At 39.3% G+C, this 17,701-nt stretch overlaps 3 protein-coding genes across 3 annotated transcripts; 1 reads left to right on the forward strand and 2 right to left on the reverse strand.

Annotated features, from left to right (window-relative positions):
- Nucleotides 1-248: 248 nt before the first annotated feature.
- Nucleotides 249-5,641, forward strand: LOC128237645 (dynein light chain Tctex-type protein 2B-like). Its single transcript, XM_052953236.1, has 3 exons — nucleotides 249-253; nucleotides 4,181-4,208; nucleotides 5,018-5,641. The coding sequence occupies exons 1-3, from the start codon at nucleotides 249-251 to the stop codon at nucleotides 5,639-5,641; spliced, it is 657 nt and encodes a 218-aa protein (XP_052809196.1).
- A 2,833-nt stretch (nucleotides 5,642-8,474) lies between these two features.
- Nucleotides 8,475-11,753, reverse strand: LOC128237646 (salivary glue protein Sgs-3-like). The gene is made up of 2 exons (XM_052953237.1): nucleotides 11,210-11,753; nucleotides 8,475-9,577 (listed from the first exon to the last, which is right to left on the reverse strand). Exons 1-2 carry the CDS (start codon nucleotides 11,274-11,276, stop codon nucleotides 8,475-8,477), a joined length of 1,170 nt encoding a protein of 389 aa, XP_052809197.1. The 5' UTR covers nucleotides 11,277-11,753.
- Nucleotides 11,754-12,320: 567 nt separating this feature from the next.
- Nucleotides 12,321-14,179, reverse strand: LOC128236492 (integumentary mucin C.1-like). The gene is made up of 2 exons (XM_052951378.1): nucleotides 14,027-14,179; nucleotides 12,321-13,508 (listed from the first exon to the last, which is right to left on the reverse strand). Exons 1-2 carry the CDS (start codon nucleotides 14,076-14,078, stop codon nucleotides 12,928-12,930), a joined length of 633 nt encoding a protein of 210 aa, XP_052807338.1. The 5' UTR covers nucleotides 14,079-14,179; the 3' UTR covers nucleotides 12,321-12,927.
- Nucleotides 14,180-17,701: the final 3,522 nt, after the last annotated feature.

Here is a 17,701-nt window from a genome sequence, read left to right on the forward strand (position 1 = left end):
AAGTATTGTGCTTCGAAACTTTCGAAATCATTCGAAATGTTTAACACACCATTTGCAGCCGTGATTGAAGGTTTTCTGTATTTAAACTGTCACAAATTAAGCTAAATCCCAAATGACAAGTATGGATCAACTGCCTATTTCATAGGATTATGTCTGCCTAATTAGACGATCAAAATGGAATTAAAACAGTACTTTTAATTCTTTGCTTTGCAGTAAACAATCTTTACACACTTTATATATCCTACATTATGAGGTGGGTTCTTTTGCACCACATTTGCAAAATTATTTACCTATCCATTATAGCACATAGGCTTAAATTGTCTGGCCCGATGGAAGAACGCAGTTGTTGAAAACTGAATGATTATGATTGTAAGATAGGTTCATCCCGACCCGAGCGTAGCGTGTTTTGTGGAAACGAGGGAGAAATATATGTCTATGAGGAAGCAGTTAAAGAGAAATACAAAAAAGATAAAAAGGAAAACCCAGGGAACGCGACTCGAATATGGAAGCGTATAGCATGACTTGCTGTAGAGTTGTTTTATTTCGGGTTGACGAGTTATAGCATGACTTGCTGAAGAGTTGTTTTATGTCGGGTTGACGAGTTATTGCATGACTTGCTGTAGAGTTGTTTTATGTCGGGTTGACGAGTTATTGCATGACTTGCTGTTGAGTTGTTTTATGTCGGGTTGACGAGTTATTGCATGACTTGCTGTAGAGTTGTTTTATGTCGGGTTGACGAGTTATTGCATGACTTGCTGTAGAGTTGTTTTATGTCGGGTTGACGAGTTATTGCATGACTTGCTGTAGAGTTGTTTTATGTCGGGTTGACGAGTTATTGCATGACTTGCTGTAGAGTTGTTTTATGTCGGGTTGACGAGTTATTGCATGATTTGCTGTAGAGTTGTTTTATGTCGGGTTAACGAGTTATTGCATGACTTGCTGTAGAGTTGTTTTATGTCGGGTTGACGAGTTATTGCATGACTTGCTGTAGAGTTGTTTTATGTCGGGTTGACGAGTTATTGCATGACTTGCTGTAGAGTTGTTTTATGTCGGGTTGACGAGTTATTGCATGACTTGCTGTAGAGTTGTTTTATGTCGGGTTGACGAGTTATTGCATGACTTGCTGTAGAGTTGTTTTATGTCGGGTTGACGAGTTATTGCATGACTTGCTGTAGAGTTGTTTTATGTCGGGTTGACGAGTTATTGCACGACTTGCTGTAGAGTTGTTTTATGTCGGGTTGACGAGTTATTGCACGACTTGCTGTAGAGTTGTTTTATGTCGGGTTGACGAGTTATTGCACGACTTGCTGTAGAGTTGTTTTATGTCGGGTTGACGAGTTATTGCACGACTTGCTGTAGAGTTGTTTTATGTCGGGTTGACGAGTTATTGCATGACTTGCTGTAGAGTTGTTTTATGTCGGGTTGACGAGTTATTGCAAGACTTGCTGTAGAGTTGTTTTATGTCGGGTTGACGAGTTATTGCATGACTTGCTGTAGAGTTGTTTTATGTCGGGTTGAGGAGTTATTGTATGACTTGCTGTACAGTTGTTTTATGTCGGGTTGACGAGTTATTGCATGACTTGCTGTACAGTTGTTTTATGTCGGGTTGACGAGTTATTGCATGACTTGCTGTACAGTTGTTTTATGTCAGGTTGACGAGTTACTGCATGACTTGCTGTACAGTTGTTTCATGTCGGGTTGACGAGTTACTGCATGACTTGCTGTAGAGTTGTTTTATGTCGGATTGACGAGTTATTGCATGGCTTGCTGTAGAGTTGTTTTATGTCGGGTTGACGAGTTATAGCATGACTTGCTGTAGAGTTGTTTTATGTCGGGTTGACGAGTTATAGCATGACTTGCTGTAGAGTTGTTTTATGTCGGGTTGACGAGTTATTGCACGACTTGCTGTAGAGTTGTTTTATGTCGGGTTGACGAGTTATTGCACGACTTGCTGTAGAGTTGTTTTATGTCGGGTTGACGAGTTATTGCATGACTTGGTGTAGAGTTGTTTTATGTCGGGTTGACGAGTTATAGCACGACTTGCTGTAGAGTTGTTTTATGTCGGGTTGACGAGTTATTGCACGACTTGCTGTAGAGTTGTTTTATGTCGGGTTGACGAGTTATTGCATGACTTGCTGTAGAGTTGCTTTATGTCGGGTTGACGAGTTATTGCATGACTTGCTGTAGAGTTGCTTTATGTCGGGTTGACGAGTTATGGGTTGACGAGTTATTGCATGACTTGCTGTAGAGTTGTTTTATGTCGGGTTGACGAGTTATTGCATGACTTGCTGTAGAGTTGTTTTATGTCGGGTTGACGAGTTATTGCATGACTTGCTGTACAGTTGTTTTATGTCGGGTTGACGAGTTATTGCATGACTTGCTGTAGAGTTGTTTTATGTCGGGTTGACGAGTTATTGCCTGACTTGCTGTAGAGTTGTTTTATGTCGGGTTGACGAGTTATTGCATGACTTGCTGTAGAGTTGCTTTATGTCGGGTTGACGAGTTATTGCATGACTTGCTGTAGAGTTGCTTTATGTCGGGTTGACGAGTTATTGCATGACTTGCTGTAGAGTTGTTTTATGTCGGGTTGACGAGTTATAGCATGACTTGCTGTAGAGTTGTTTTATGTCGGGTTGACGAGTTACTGCATGACTTGCTGTAGAGTTGTTTTATGTCGGGTTGACGAGTTACTGCATGACTTGCTGTAGAGTTGTTTTATGTCGGGCTGACGAGTTACTGCATGACTTGCTGTAGAGTTGTTTTATGTCGGGTTGACGAGTTATTGCATGACTTGCTGTAGAGTTGTTTTATGTCGGGTTGACGAGTTATTGCATGACTTGCTGTAGAGTTGTTTTATGTCGGGTTGACGAGTTACTGCATGACTTGCTGTAGAGTTGTTTTATGTCGGGTGGACGAGTTATTGCATGATTTGCTGTAGAGTTGTTTCATGTCGGGTGGACGAGTTATTGCATGACTTGCTGTAGAGTTGTTTCATGTCGGGTTGAGTTATAGCATGACTTGCTGTACAGTTGTTTTATGTCGGGTTGACGAGTTATAGCATGACTTGCTGTAGAGTTGTTTTATGTCGGGTTGACGAGTTATTGCATGACTTGCTGTAGAGTTGTTTTATGTCGGGTTGACGAGTTATTGCATGACTTGCTGTAGAGTTGTTTTATGTCGGGTTGACGAGTTATAGCATGACTTGCTGTAGAGTTGTTTTATGTCGGGTTGACGAGTTATTGCATGACTTGCTGTAGAGTTGTTTTATGTCGGGTTGACGAGTTATTGCACGACTTGCTGTAGAGTTGTTTTATGTCGGGTTGACGAGTTATTGCACGACTTGCTGTAGAGTTGTTTTATGTCGGGTTGACGAGTTATTGCATGACTTGCTGTAGAGTTGTTTTATGTCGGGTTGACGAGTTATTGCACGACTTGCTGTAGAGTTGTTTTATGTCGGGTTGACGAGTTATAGCATGACTTGCTGTAGAGTTGTTTTATGTCGGGTTGACGAGTTATTGCATGACTTGCTGTACAGTTGTTTTATGTCGGGTTGACGAGTTATTGCATGACTTGCTGTAGAGTTGTTTTATGTCGGGTTGACGAGTTATTGAGTTGTTTTATGTCGGGTTGACGAGTTATTGCATGACTTGCTGTAGAGTTGTTTTATGTCGGGTTGACGAGTTATTGCATGACTTGCTGTAGAGTTGTTTTATGTCGGGTTGACGAGTTATTGCATGACTTGCTGTACAGTTGTTTTATGTCGGGTTGACGAGTTATTGCATGACTTGCTGTCTTCACTTATTTACTGGATATAACGACTTATTTTTGTCGACAAATAAGGTTAAACAAGTTAACCCGAAAGCATATTGTTTAGTTTACAAAGTATGTTTAGCAGGTTTAGCGACAAAAATATCAGCATACTTAATGATGGAACAGGTCGACATAATTTTGACAACCTTTCATGATAAAATTAATGTGGTCGGCATAAAAAGACGTCGACAAAACTACATGCTCACATCTTGCGCATATACATTATACGCTTCCATAATATACTTCAGTAGACTTAAACCTCAGACAAAAACATCTTGTAATCATGTTGCCATGTAAGAACCTTTTCCCATTCTTCTTTGCGTGAACATTTATAATGTAAATTCAAATGTATTTATTTTCTTTATTCCAGGCCACAGGATATGACTGAGTCTGTCAAAGTATGTATCTGCTGTTGTGCGAATGTAAAACAATCGTGTTTTTGTACGAACACGTTATGTTGGTCATGTAAATAGTCATATCACACCATCATTGTTCTAACATCGTTACTACCGGTTTGGCTGAGGTCTTTATTAACATTCACAACTAGCACTGTATACCTAACCCCTAACCCCTCATCACAACCACCATCATCACCACCACCACCAACAACACCAATACCACCACCGACGCCGCCACCACCACCACCTACACCACCACAAACACCACCACCACCACCACCACCACCACCACCACCACCACCACCACCACCGACGCCGCCACCACCACCACCACCGACACCACCACAAACACCACCACCACCACAAACACCACCAACACCACCACCGACGCCGCCACCACCACCAACACCACCACCACAAACACCACCACCGACGCCGCCACCACCACCACCACAAACACCACCACCGACGCCGCCACCACCACCACCTACACCACCACAAAAACCACCACCACCACAAACACCACCACCACCACCGCCGCCGCCGCCACCGCCACCACCACCACAAACACCACCACCACCGCCGCCACCACCACCACCACAAACACCACCACCGCCGCCACCACCACCAAAAATGATTTTGTTATGAAATAGAAAATTTACTTGAACATATTCACTTAATAGTTAATACCCAAAAGTATCTATTCATTTAAGTAGTCCAGAATGTTCGATTAGAACCAGGGACTTAGCTTCGAGCTACTGTCACAATTGTATATTAAACTATAGTTTAAATATTTGTGAACTTCACAGGTTGCTATTAAGAAAGAAGGGTCGGACCTCAGTAAAGGTGATAAGGACGGCGTATTTGCTGAATGGCAGAAACGGAAGCAGTCGATTGCGCCAATGCAATCGGGGGCGCAGCTATCCAGCCGCAGGAAATCCAACCTCAAGGACCTTGCTGCACACCTCAACATGACGCGGACCCCCGGGATGGGCCTCCGGCGCCTTACACTATCCATGAGCATGAGAGGAAAGTCAGAACTTTCGGCTGATAATTTCGGTCAGACCAAAGTTAAGCAGGAAAATACATACAAAATGAAACCCGACGAGAACGTTAAACTAACTTGTCCAAAGATAAAGAGCGCCGTGGAAACACTTTTGCAAGATGAACTAGGCGATTTCGGATATGAACAAGACTTCGCTAGCAAGCTAACTTGCGATTTGTCGGACAAAATTAAAGATACAGTGAAGGAGTTAGGTTTTAACCGCCACAAGATCGCCGTAAACGTTATGGTGGGCCAGGCGGCGGACCAGGGAATGGAGGTGGCAAGTCGCTGTGTCTGGGATGACAAGAACGACAACTCTGTTTGTGTCACATTCTCCCACAAAGACCTTTTTGTTGTCGCCCTTGTGTTCGGGGCCTACTTTGAATGAACGTTCGGCGGTTAAGAACGATAGTAACTTTTTTTAATGCTTGCCAAACATTAATTTGATATGTATGTCATGTGCAGGTTATCTCGATTACATGTATATGATTTTTAGTATTGATTTAGAGTTCAATTTGTTGGGAAAGACATCTCGGAATGTTATTTACGGTAAATAAACTACATGTTTGAATTCATATTTTAATGGTTGTTCCAGGTGCTTAAAAAAGCTGTGAAACATGCTAGAGTCCACGTCCTTGCCCATATCCACTTATGTGTTAAGTCCGAGATTGAGTCTCAAGACTAACAAGAGCACCGCAGAGATAACGCCAACGCTCGTCTTATTTCAGTCCATAAGGGGCATAACTCAACAATTATTCAAGCCAGAGTTACGGGTCTTGCTAAACATAAATGTGTTGTGTCAGTTATAGATTTAGCTCTCAGACGACAACACGACAAAATGGCTTCCAAGATGGTCACAAAAAATGGTGCATTTCTCTCAAAGTTGTGCAAGCTTGATATATGGTCAGAAATAATCGTTATGTTTTTTAAACAATGGAAACTATTTTTAAAAGTAATAACACACTATTTTGGATCATAACAAGTTTAAAGTGGCGTCAAACAATGCCGCCAAATAAAACAAAATGGAGGTAATTTTTAAAAGGCATGTATTCTAGAATAAAATAACTATTTTCTATGTAGACTTCTATTTGATATGTTGCCTTAAGTAATTTCGAAAATATATAATGTCTTAAAAAATTACTCAAAGATATCAAATTACTTTTTACTCAAAAATACAAAATAGATCCTATAGCCAATGGTTCGTCAAAGATGGTCAATATCATTTTATTAGCTGACTATTATGAAGATGGCAACTTTCCTGTAAATGTATTATGTCTGAATTGTGTTTGAAATAATGGTATGTTAACAGATTTGGATAGGAAATGAAATAGTACCAACTATTAAAAGTGTACTTCCAGTCCTTCTGTCATTGTTGCCTATTCGGTTGTCCGGTATTTCGTGCATCGCATATTTTTTTGTATTATTTCGACGGAAATGACCTAAATATGCATTAGTAGATGTGTTTGAAAAGTAATTGTGAAAATGAAAAAAGAAATGTTAAGATGTTAACAACAGGAGAACACGGTTATAGAACTAAAGACGGATGGTTCGTTAACGGTTCTACAATAAGCATGGTTCCCAATGTCCCGGTTTTGCCTCATATTCCCCGATTTACAATGTCCTGGTGAAGTAAAAAGCAGTATTGACCCATCCACTTGCAGCCGGGGGGGGGGGGGGGGCGGCACCACCACCACCCATAAAATCGTCTAAGTTTTCTTTCTATTTCACTAAAATGCACCATTTCAGTCTAGACATGGATGATATTTCTTGCCAACAGTTCTGAGGGAGGGGCGCAAGTCAAAAGGTCAAAAAGTTATGCCCCCTCTAACGTCAAATACTGGATCCGCCCCTATGCTATATTAGGACTACGCACAATTCAAGAGCGTGGGTTAGAAACTGCGTTGCATTCGTTAGTATTCGTTGACATTCGTTCTCTCAACATAGAACAATAGCGGCTTTTGTCATGGTCATTGCTACTCGCTCGTTCGATAATGGACGCTTAAGCTATGGCATTCGGAGCTCCTCGGCCATTTTTATCGAAAACAACCTCGGATGTATTTGGACGGTTTACATACTCAAAAAGAGGTACGTTTAAGTCCGCTGCAAGTAGATCGCGTAGTACTTTTATTTAACAGTTAAACTTCATGACTTTACTCTTGGAAATCTTAATTATGTTTGCAATAATATACTTCACTGACAATCAATTTAAACTTAGATCAATAAATACAACTCTAAAACGCGTCATTTCATAAATGATATAATTCAAAAATTTACGAACTACTTTAACTGATGTACCGGCATACATCCGATGTTGTTTTTGATAAAAATGGCCGAGGAGTTCCGAATGAAGCTATGGATAAAATGTAACTACCGTTTCATATATTACGACAATTAACTTGAACAGATGGAGGCCATCAATCGGATTCTAGCATAAGAGTAGGTTTTAGGATACAAAAACATGCAAACACATTTTCTTTACACAGCCATGCAAGATTTGGCTTGAATATCCCATTCAGCAGCCGGGCTACTGGGTACGTACGAACATTGTTGTCCATTTTGAGAAGCCCTGTGAAAATGACCCTGGAATCAACAACCCATTGAGTGAGAGGTGGACATCGACAACCCCGCATTTTATCGCATTTTTATTATTTTACACGGAACAAGGTTCGTGCTTTCCGATAGCGTTATCTTTAAAATGATAAACAAATATACGTGCATGTAAACAATTACTAGCAAGCTTAAAATAATAATGATAATGTGCAAAGTATGCATGTTATTTTGATAAAGAAATCAAGACGTTCCCATAACCTGATGCGTCACGAAAACGGAGCCCCCCAAAAAATGGTGACTTCAGCTAACAGTAACAGACCTTTGGTATTGAAATTTTTAATAGTTATACAATATGGGACCAATTGTTCAGAATTTTGTTGACGTTAACAACGGTTGTTAACGCCATCGTTGTTAACTTTCAAATATTTACTGTCCTTTAAGTTCAGTGGAAACACTTGTGTTCCACTGTATTTCTAACACGAATTCTGACAAAAGTTTTAGCTGTGTTTGTTTAAATTTAAATATAGTAGCAAATCATCCGTTTTTCCGAGTTTAAAAAATAACAACGATGTCGTTCATAAATAACAAACCTCTGAACCATCGGCCAATGATGTGTATATTTGGTTGGCACTGCCGTTTTCCCCCAAATGGTCCAGTCTAGCTGGGGGGTTTTATTGCACTAATCCGTATTGGAAGCCACTGGATCGGTGATTCTGCACTTTCTTATACACAAAGTACATTATATAGAGTGCTATGATTCCGAACACAGTACCACCAACGAAAGCCCCGGGGTCAAGATAGTACCCACTGTTATGTCGTGGTGTTTTTACTGTTGCGGTTGTTGATTTTGTTGTTGTTGATGCGGTAGTTGATTTAGTTGTTGTTGTTAATGGGGTTGTTGGTTTTGTTGTTAATGATGCGGTTGTTGACTTTGCTGTTGTTGTTGGTGCGGTTGTTGTAGTTGTTGTTGTTGATGCGGTTGTTGACTTTGCTGTTGTTGTAGGTGCGGTTGTTGTAGTTGTTGTTGTTGATGCGGTTGTTGACTTTGCTGTTGTTGTTGGTGCGGTTGTTGTAGTTGTTGTTGATGCGGTTGTTGACTTTGCTGTTGTTGTAGGTGCGGTTGTTGTAGTTTTTGTTGCTGTTGTTGATGCGGTTGTTGTAGTTGTTGTTGTTAATGCGGTTGTTGAAAATGTTGTTGGTGATGAGGTTGTTTTATTTGTTGTTGTTGTTGTTGTTGATGCGGTCGTTGTATTCATTGTTGTTGATGCGGAAGCTGGCTCTGGCTTTGAAGTTGGTGTGGCAGCTGGCTCTGGTTCTGTAGTTGTTGCGGTTGCTGGCTCTGGTGTGTCAGTGTTGTTGTTTGTTGGCTCTGGTGTTGTAGTTGCAGCGGTTGCTGACTCCTCTGTGTTTGGCATTGCCGTCATTGAATTTGGATTAATAACTTGGAGGGGGTTTGCCATTTTTATGGACGCTTTAGCGTTTATGTTCAGTGGGTTAAAAGCTGGTATCATTTGTTTTGGTGTTTTTCGACTTGGATGAGCACTAGTAGCGTTTGTTGGTGGTGTAGTGTCAATAGCTCTTGATTTTGTCAACGGCTGAGAAGTTTCTGTCGTCGGTTCATTCTGATTCTTTACAAATGCTGCCACAAAGTCATCATCTCGGAATTCATCAGTGACTTGTGTCGCATTGCTGACTGTAGGTGGCGCGTCTGACGAAGGTCCCTCGCCATTGATTTTGTCGACCACAGCCGAGGGTCGTGTTTCGACAGCCAACACTAAGCAATTTGAATAAAAATATGCAATTTGAAAGAGTTTCTTTAATGTAACGGTATTAATTTATTACTTTAATTCAACTAAGACTTTAATATTGAAATAAAATATTTATGAATTACATGTTTCAATTTGAGTATCTATATTGTTTTAACAGTGTCATGTGTATTGAAAAAATGATGAACATCCCAGAACATGACTGTATGAACCATGTTTGTATCATTCTCGCAAACCAGAATTAGTTAATACCCCCATCAACACTAAGCCACGTTCCCACTACGTCTTCAAAATTCTGACAGGACGCAGTTAGAACTTGGTCAACGTAGAAGGAACACAGCAGAATGTGATATGGTCTTTATGGACATGAAGGACTTGAGCGGTCTTTGAAACATGTTTAGAACACGTAGTGAGGACGTGATCGAATCAGGACGTAGTTAGAACGTATTAACGACGGCTTGGACGTAGTGACGGCGTAACTAAAACAAACAGTTATAAATAGAACACGGTAATTCCATATCTACATTTACAAATTAATTCAAGTCATAAGAACGTTATGAAGACGTGATAAGCGCATGGTGCAATCTTCCTTGTCGTAGTAAGAACTTAACAAAGAACGCATTGGACGTGGTGCGCGCGTATTAAGAATGCATTGGACGTAGTGCGAGAGTGAAGATGCGTGCAGTAAGAACGTATTTGGAACGTGTAAGACGCTTTGAATGCCTAGCAGGGACGTAGTAAGGACGTAGTATGAACTTGAGTTAAGCATTTTTTTAACAATTTGACCGCGTCCTCGCTGCTTTCGTCGAAATTGCCAGGACGTAGTGCGGTCATCATGGTCTTCGTCTGGTGTGATGAAGATATTATGTATGACCAGATACTGCTAGAAGCCAAAAAAATGCGTTTATGCTTTAATAGATAAGTGGTAACACGAATCTTTCCTAGTTAACCAGTTATTATGTTTCATATTAAGTAAAATTCGCAAACCATAACTAGTTAACCTGTTAGTGTTGTACAGTAAAAAAGGTAACAGGTGGCAGTTTTGGGCAATATCAAGCCAGTTTTTAGTCTTATGATATTTATCTTACCGAAAACGTTTCGCGAATATTAACTAGATAGCTAGATAATTATGACGAAAATAAAGTGGTTAACACGAAACAATTCGCGAACGTTAAAGGGGCTATACACCGTATGATGAAATAGCGAAAAAAAGAAAATTGTCGAAAACTGACATAAACTTTGTATCGATGTGTACAATGCATTGAAACTAATTAACTGAAGTACCACATAGTTTACAATGAGCTTATTTTTGCAGGTTTTTTTCCATTAAAAATATTACAAGGTATGTATGTAGAATTCATTCTTATGCATGATTGGCTGGTGGATGCTATCATGTGATATTACCAAGTTAGGTATATAGCTTAAATGTTCCAACGGTTTCGGGTAAGCTTTTTACAAGTATGATATCAAAGAGTAAAACATTCTTTTAAATAATTGTCCTGAGATTCGTTACAGAAAAAACTTTTTTGGGTGCCAATATGGTGTATAGTCCCTTTAACAGGTTATCTTACGGCAGTCATATGCCACCATATTTTCTGCCTTAAATTTCAATAACAAAATAAGATATGAAAAGAACATACATGTAGTGAGGAAAATAATTCCAAATCCGAATATCACACTGATCTTAGAGCTTCCAGTACGATGCATGATTTATTGCGATTTTAGTTATAAACGTTGTATCAAATGTATACGGTAACCTTTTATCTCGTATGCAGTTGCTGACATGCATTCTGATGATAATTGTAGTGATTATCACTGATTTTAAACAATGGTATTGATACAGTTGTATTATAAGTGCAACTGTACGTAAACTGTACCAAAATGTCATTCGGAACACCTCGGCCAGTTTCCATCGAAAACGTGGACGGTTTACAATGTCAGAAATATTTTCATTTAAGTTCGCGTAGTAATTTCAATTTAGTTTAATAAACTTAATGACTTTACTCTTGTGAATATTGCTCATTTATGAATAATTCACTTCGCTGGCAATCAATTTAAACTTTGATGTACAAAATACACGTTAAAAACCTACAATTAATTTATATATTTAATAGTTTACGAGCTGCTTCTACTGATGTACCGGCATACATCCGAGGTTGTTTTCGATGGAAATTGGTCGAGGTGTTCCGAATGTACAAGATGCAAAATCTCTGAAAACTCATTCGCTTTTAATCGAATATGGTCATCTGTCGGGATCTTCTATTAAATCTGCAAGTTTCAGGGGTGTAGTCAACGAATATACCAACATCTTGTGGGACCATGTCAATATTTTATTAGCTGCACTCTGACATATTGAACGCTTTGATATTTTTTTTATTTTTATTTTTTTTATTTTTTTTCTTGGAACGAGCTAATGGTTGCGAAAATCTTTGGAAACCAGTTATATAAGACTGTTGACAAAAAAGGACGCAGATTTTTATATTTAAGCTCAAAAAATGATGATAAATGCATTGTTCTTAAACCGTTACTAACTAAATATTAATTTTCGAACGATAGCGATAGTTGATCACCGTAAATCTTTTAGGACTCACCAATAATTTAATATTAGTACGTTTTCAGCCATTTAAAACAGGGCTTCAATCTTGTTATCAGTAATAAATATTCTTCCATAAATACATTATTTAGTAAGTAGTTACAGTTTTATCACTCAAAATTTATATCTGTTATGCATGTGTATGTATTGATTTCAAATACGAGTATCACTTTAATCAATAATCGTTTGGTGTGATTGCCCTTAAACAATAGGGATGATATATTATAATAGTACAAACAAAACTTTGCTTACTTTTGTATGGTAATGTACCGTAACAAATGAGTATCATGATTTTACAAATATATCTAACGTCAAAAAGGATGAATCAAATTATGAAATAAACACTCCTGATGCACCAGTCAATTGTAACCACGCACCCCCCCCCCCCACAGGTCCGGTGAATAGTGGGGACTTTAACTTTCGGTTCAGCCAATCCCGGGTAAAATCCCCGTCCTGCGGGGACAAAATGATGGTAAAATCCCTGCCAAATGCCCCTGCTCCTCGGGATACCTAGGTACGGCCCCGCTATTTTTGGCGCGAAGACAAAACCACCGCATTCAATCGGCACTGCGGGGCAACATGGAAGGTAAAAACACGGCATGGTTACAATTGACTGGTGCATTATCCATTCAATTAATTTGTGTATTAGTAATATATGCAGGCATGGTCAGGTTATGTGTTAGATGCAATTCCTCCATTTGAGATTCATACAAGATATAGATTTCTCTATAGGATAGGCACAAAAAGCATCAAACAAACAGGAAGTTAAATGGACTGGTATCCTCTAAGTCTCCTCTTGTGACAGCAGTAGATAATAAGTCCAATGATAAGCGCTACGCCGAATCCCAGTATAATCCCTCCAACAAAAGATATCACATCGAGATGGCGGTGGTGCCTGCCAGATGGTTGCGGTTTTGAAGTCGTTGTTATCTTCGTCGTGGAATTCGGATGTTTGGTGGTTGCGTTAGCTGGGGTGGTCGTAACAGTGGTGGTGGTCGTGGTAGTGGTGTTAGAATGTGGCGTCGTTATGTTAGCAGGCGTTGTGGTTTTGTTGGTCGGCCGTGTGGTTGTTTTTGCTGGCGTAGTAGTTGTGTTAGCAGGTGTTGTGGTTTTGTTGGTCGGTCGTGTAGTTGTTTTAGCAGACGTAGTAGTTGTGTTAGCAGGCGACGTCGTGGTTATGTTAGCATGTGACGTCGTGGTTTCCTTAGCATGTGACGTCGTGGTTACGCTTGCAGACGCTGTCGTTGTAATGATAGCATGTGACGTAGTTGTATTGGTCGGCGGGGTGGTTGTGATAGCAGGCGGCTTGGTAGTTACGTTACCAGTCGTCGTAGTGGCCAAGATACCTGAAACGCAAAATCCTTTCATATATATATATATGTGAAATAACATGGAATTTAAAAGCAGAGCTTTTGGTCAAATAAGGGAGTTGATATCACTTAAACTAAGCATCATTTTCATTTAATTAAAGTAAAAACAAATAAAACGTGCAAAATGATTCGCCATATAATATTTGAACCTTGTACTTCAAGGCAGAACTTTTTTGTCAAATAAGGAAGTTGATTTAACATGAATAGCATCATTTTCATTTTACAAACAAATAAAGGGTGCAAAATGACTCGCCATACAATCATTGTGGGTCTGCGTGTGTGCGTGCGTATGTGCGTGCGTATGCGCGTGCATGCGTGCGTGTGTGTGATCAACTATGATACCATAATAATATGTCTGACAATCGCTTATAAATTAAATATATGTCTTGATCTTTTGATTATTGTCGTACGTTCTATGATTAGATTGAGCCCAGTCGGTACGACTTTAAGAATTAAAACAACTATAAGATGCAAATATAATTTTATACACTTACCACAAACGTAAAAACAAACAACAAACAACTGCAAAAGGCACCTAGAATCCATTTGTATTCACCTTAAGTAATAAAATTTCATATATTTGACAATATTGCAGCTTATACAGACGATACTGTCAGATGTAGACATAGACCGAACTGAAACAAGGATATGACTTGATTGAATAAGGAAGCGAAGTTTTCGATCAAGGAAACGATAAGGGACTATCATATCCTGCATCGATTTGTGTACGTGGAATGCTGCTTTATCAATGTTAACAAATTCATCTCCAGTGACAAAAAATAAACACGAAAATGATTTTAATTTCCTTAATTATGGTTTCATATGCAAACAAAGGTATGCGTAAGTGTTCCTGTATCAGGAAGAGGAGAAATAATATAAGTGGATCATTTTTGTTACTCTAATGGGGTGGGGGTGGGGGACTTATTTATAATCGCACTCGAGCAAGGCCCATTTGGCGAGTGCTCCGATAAGATTGTAAGTCAATATGATTTTTAAGTATAGTGCACAGACATAATGAAACCCTGGTTACAGCTACCCTGGTTCTTTAACGTGCACCAGTGTATAACACTGTCACAAGGGATCCCCATTTAACGTCCCTCTCGGAAGACGATTAGTATTTGTTTAAGTAACCTGTCTGGGAATCGAACCTGCGATCCTTGGAATGACAGTCAAGTGAGTTACTACCAGACCACGGCTCCGTTTCTCTTACCATTATAATGTTAACAGGTTATTGCCATGTGGAATTTGTTTGTTCACATAAAAATGAACAAACCTGATAGAAATCACACAGGCTTGTATCATTTTTATGAACTTTTTAAAATAGTAAAATCAGGCATATCCCTCTTAATTCATAACAATTCATAACAGTGTAGTCTGTAACGATTTAATATATTGCCCTTATCATATATCTGAAAGAGCAATAGTGGATGCCTTTGTACCACTGTTCATGAATATAGTTTTGGTGAATACTTGAAGTGCCAGGGGCCTTTGTACCACTGTTCATGAATATAGTTGAATATAGTTTTGGAGAATACTTGAAGTGCCAGAGGCCTTTGTACCACTGTTCATGAATATAGTTTTTGAGAATACTTGAAGTGCCAGGGGCCTTTGTACCACTGTTCATGAATATAGTTTTGGAGAATACTTGAAGTCACGCGGCCTTTATACCACTGTTTATGAATATAGTTTTGGTGAATACTTGAAGTGCCAGTCACGCGGCCAGGGGCTTGTTACAATAAAGAATTTTAGTCTTTAATAATCTTAAATCTTTAATACATGTAATAGTAATAATTTATGTACAACGATTTATTTTCCTCAACTTTTTTGTTACTTTCAGTGCTCAGTTCAATTCATACAAATATGTTCCAAAATAATGAAACCCTATGACACTCAAATAATTTTAATTAAGACCTAAGATCGAGTAAGATCCATATTAAAATGGGCTCCAAATTAATTATCATACGAACAGTGTAAAATCAGACTGAAGTGGCAAAACTGAGAATCTTCTTTTCATTGCAATTTTCTGCTTTATTCAATAACTATTCGAAATTGTACATTTTTCCACATTCGTGTTTGTTAAAAGAATGAAAAAGAGATGATTCTTTGTAATTTAATAAAAGTGTTTTATCTGATTTTATACACGGACTTGAGTCTGGTCGTAGCCTTGGCCCCTGAAGCTGGTTTATCCATTAATATTCTACGCTAGCTTGGCATTCATAATTGAAAATTAAAATGTCGGCAGCTGGCTTGCAATAAGGCATTACATTATCATGGCAAAGTCATCGTCGGCAACTACGGTTCTTTCTTCCGTTACACTTCATACACATGGGGAAATTGAGTGTTGTAAGCTTATTTGTACTCGCACTCGGGCCTTGCCCATTCGGCGCGTGTTCCGTTAAGATTGTTAGTCATTTTAGGTTGTTTGGAGCATAGTGCACAGACAGAATGTAACCCTGTTTAGAGCTACCCTGGTTATTTAACGTGCACCAGTATATAGCACTGTCACACGGGACCCCCATTTAACGTCCCTCCGGATTAGTCTTTTTTAGTGATGCGACGGGGAATCGAACCTGCGATCCCTGGATTGATAGTCAAGTGCGTTATCACTAGACTACGGATCCGCCACTGGGGAAATTGTTTGTTTGAGTTTATCAAGGTCTGCCCGCGCCCATTGGCTGCATTATGGCTTGACCCCGCCGTGACGCCATCACGACTTAAATTGTGTTTAAATGCCATAAGTGACATGAGATAGAAGTGACAGCAATTCGCAGTCAAATCCAGGCATTGGAAGACTTGAAGAAACAGAGTGAGATACAAGAAATCCGGGTGCGATACCCTAGCTCTTTGCGAAGAGACCTCTTGGTTCTTTAACGTGCTCGGTGTAAAGCACCGATACACGGGATACAACTTTCCTGGGTTGAACCAGTACTGTGTACACCACTTTCCCAAGCACTACCCTTTAAATGCCAAACGCCAGGCAAGGGAGCTACTTGTACCAGCTTTTAACGTCTTTCGGTATGACGCGGCCTGGGATCGAACCCACGACCTCCCGCTCCGTAAGCGGACGCTTAACCACAAGGCCACGGAGACTGTTAAACTGGGGAAATTAACTGACTAAGTCTAATTCGAGCTTTCGCAAAAATTATTTATCTACGGGGAAACATTAGTTTGAATGTCTATGCATACGTGAGAGTCAGATTTCCTGTGAGGTTTCCTTGAAAAAATTAAACTGCCTCAATAACTCTAACTCATGAATACAATATTTTTTTCTAGCCAAATCGTTTACAACGATGTACCATAACAGTGGTGTAGCTATATATAGGCCTTGTAGGCCTGGGCCTACAACTCTTTAAGAAAAATAACAAAATTTAAATAACCAAGAAATGCAATAAAAACTTATAGCAACTCAAACACTTAAAACAACACAAGTTTGTATTAGTTTAACCAAAGCAAGTTTGGCGTTTATTTAAACAACATGCATGGTGTATTGCTTTATTTTATTGTAATCATTGCAAGTATAATTAAGTGTGTGTAATGTGCATATTAAAGTCCCCAAACCCCCATGGAATCATCGGGCCTACAAGTTTTTAATACTCTAGCTACGCCCCTGCATAAGGAAGCATAGCGCTGTAGTTTATGAGGGTAGACCGACGATGTGACAAAATAGGGTGTCAATTCATCCTAACGGGAAGTTTTCATTGAAATAGAACAGGTATATAATCAAACATAGCAGTAAATTAACAAAAAAATCAGTATTAACATAAATCTCGACAACGTGTGGTTTAAACTGTTTTTCTGATTTGTGTTATTGCATTCAGTGTACATCGATGCTGCCCATTTTCTCTTTTCAGTATCATACTGATGCAATTACTGTATTTATAATCTAAATTGTTGCTTGAGTAAAAATAAACATTTAGTAATAGTTTGTTTGTTTTCTGAACCATGAAAAAAGCGTATTGATTAGGTCGGAATCCGTCCGGCGACCAAAATGGCGAGTGGTCGACTTACAGTGCTTGGCTCGGCTCCGAGGCTTTAGACCCGAGCCGGTCTTGAGAGCTGGGGGAGAACCAAGTTGCCTGAAACATTTAATTTTATATCTACATATATCTTTTTAAATAGAATGATAGTATACAGTACTATTTATACAACGAACGTGAAACATGTTAAAT

Source organism: Mya arenaria, chromosome 6, assembly GCF_026914265.1.
Source record: "Mya arenaria isolate MELC-2E11 chromosome 6, ASM2691426v1".
Classification (NCBI taxonomy): domain Eukaryota; kingdom Metazoa; phylum Mollusca; class Bivalvia; order Myida; family Myidae; genus Mya; species Mya arenaria.

Bases quoted from the DNA above. Each gene is read 5' to 3' on its own strand.
- LOC128237645 (XM_052953236.1), top strand. The intron at 4,209-5,017 runs GTATGTATCTGC...TGAACTTCACAG, and splicing joins ATATGACTGAGTCTGTCAAA to GTTGCTATTAAGAAAGAAGG.
- LOC128237646 (XM_052953237.1), bottom strand. From the start codon at position 11,276: ATGCATCGTACTGGAAGCTCTAAGATCAGTGTGATATTCGGATTTGGA. The intron at 9,578-11,209 runs GTATGTTCTTTT...CAAATTGCTTAG, and splicing joins AATTATTTTCCTCACTACAT to TGTTGGCTGTCGAAACACGA.
- LOC128236492 (XM_052951378.1), bottom strand. From the start codon at position 14,078: ATGGATTCTAGGTGCCTTTTGCAGTTGTTTGTTGTTTGTTTTTACGTT. The intron at 13,509-14,026 runs GTAAGTGTATAA...TTTGCGTTTCAG, and splicing joins TGTTTGTTTTTACGTTTGTG to GTATCTTGGCCACTACGACG.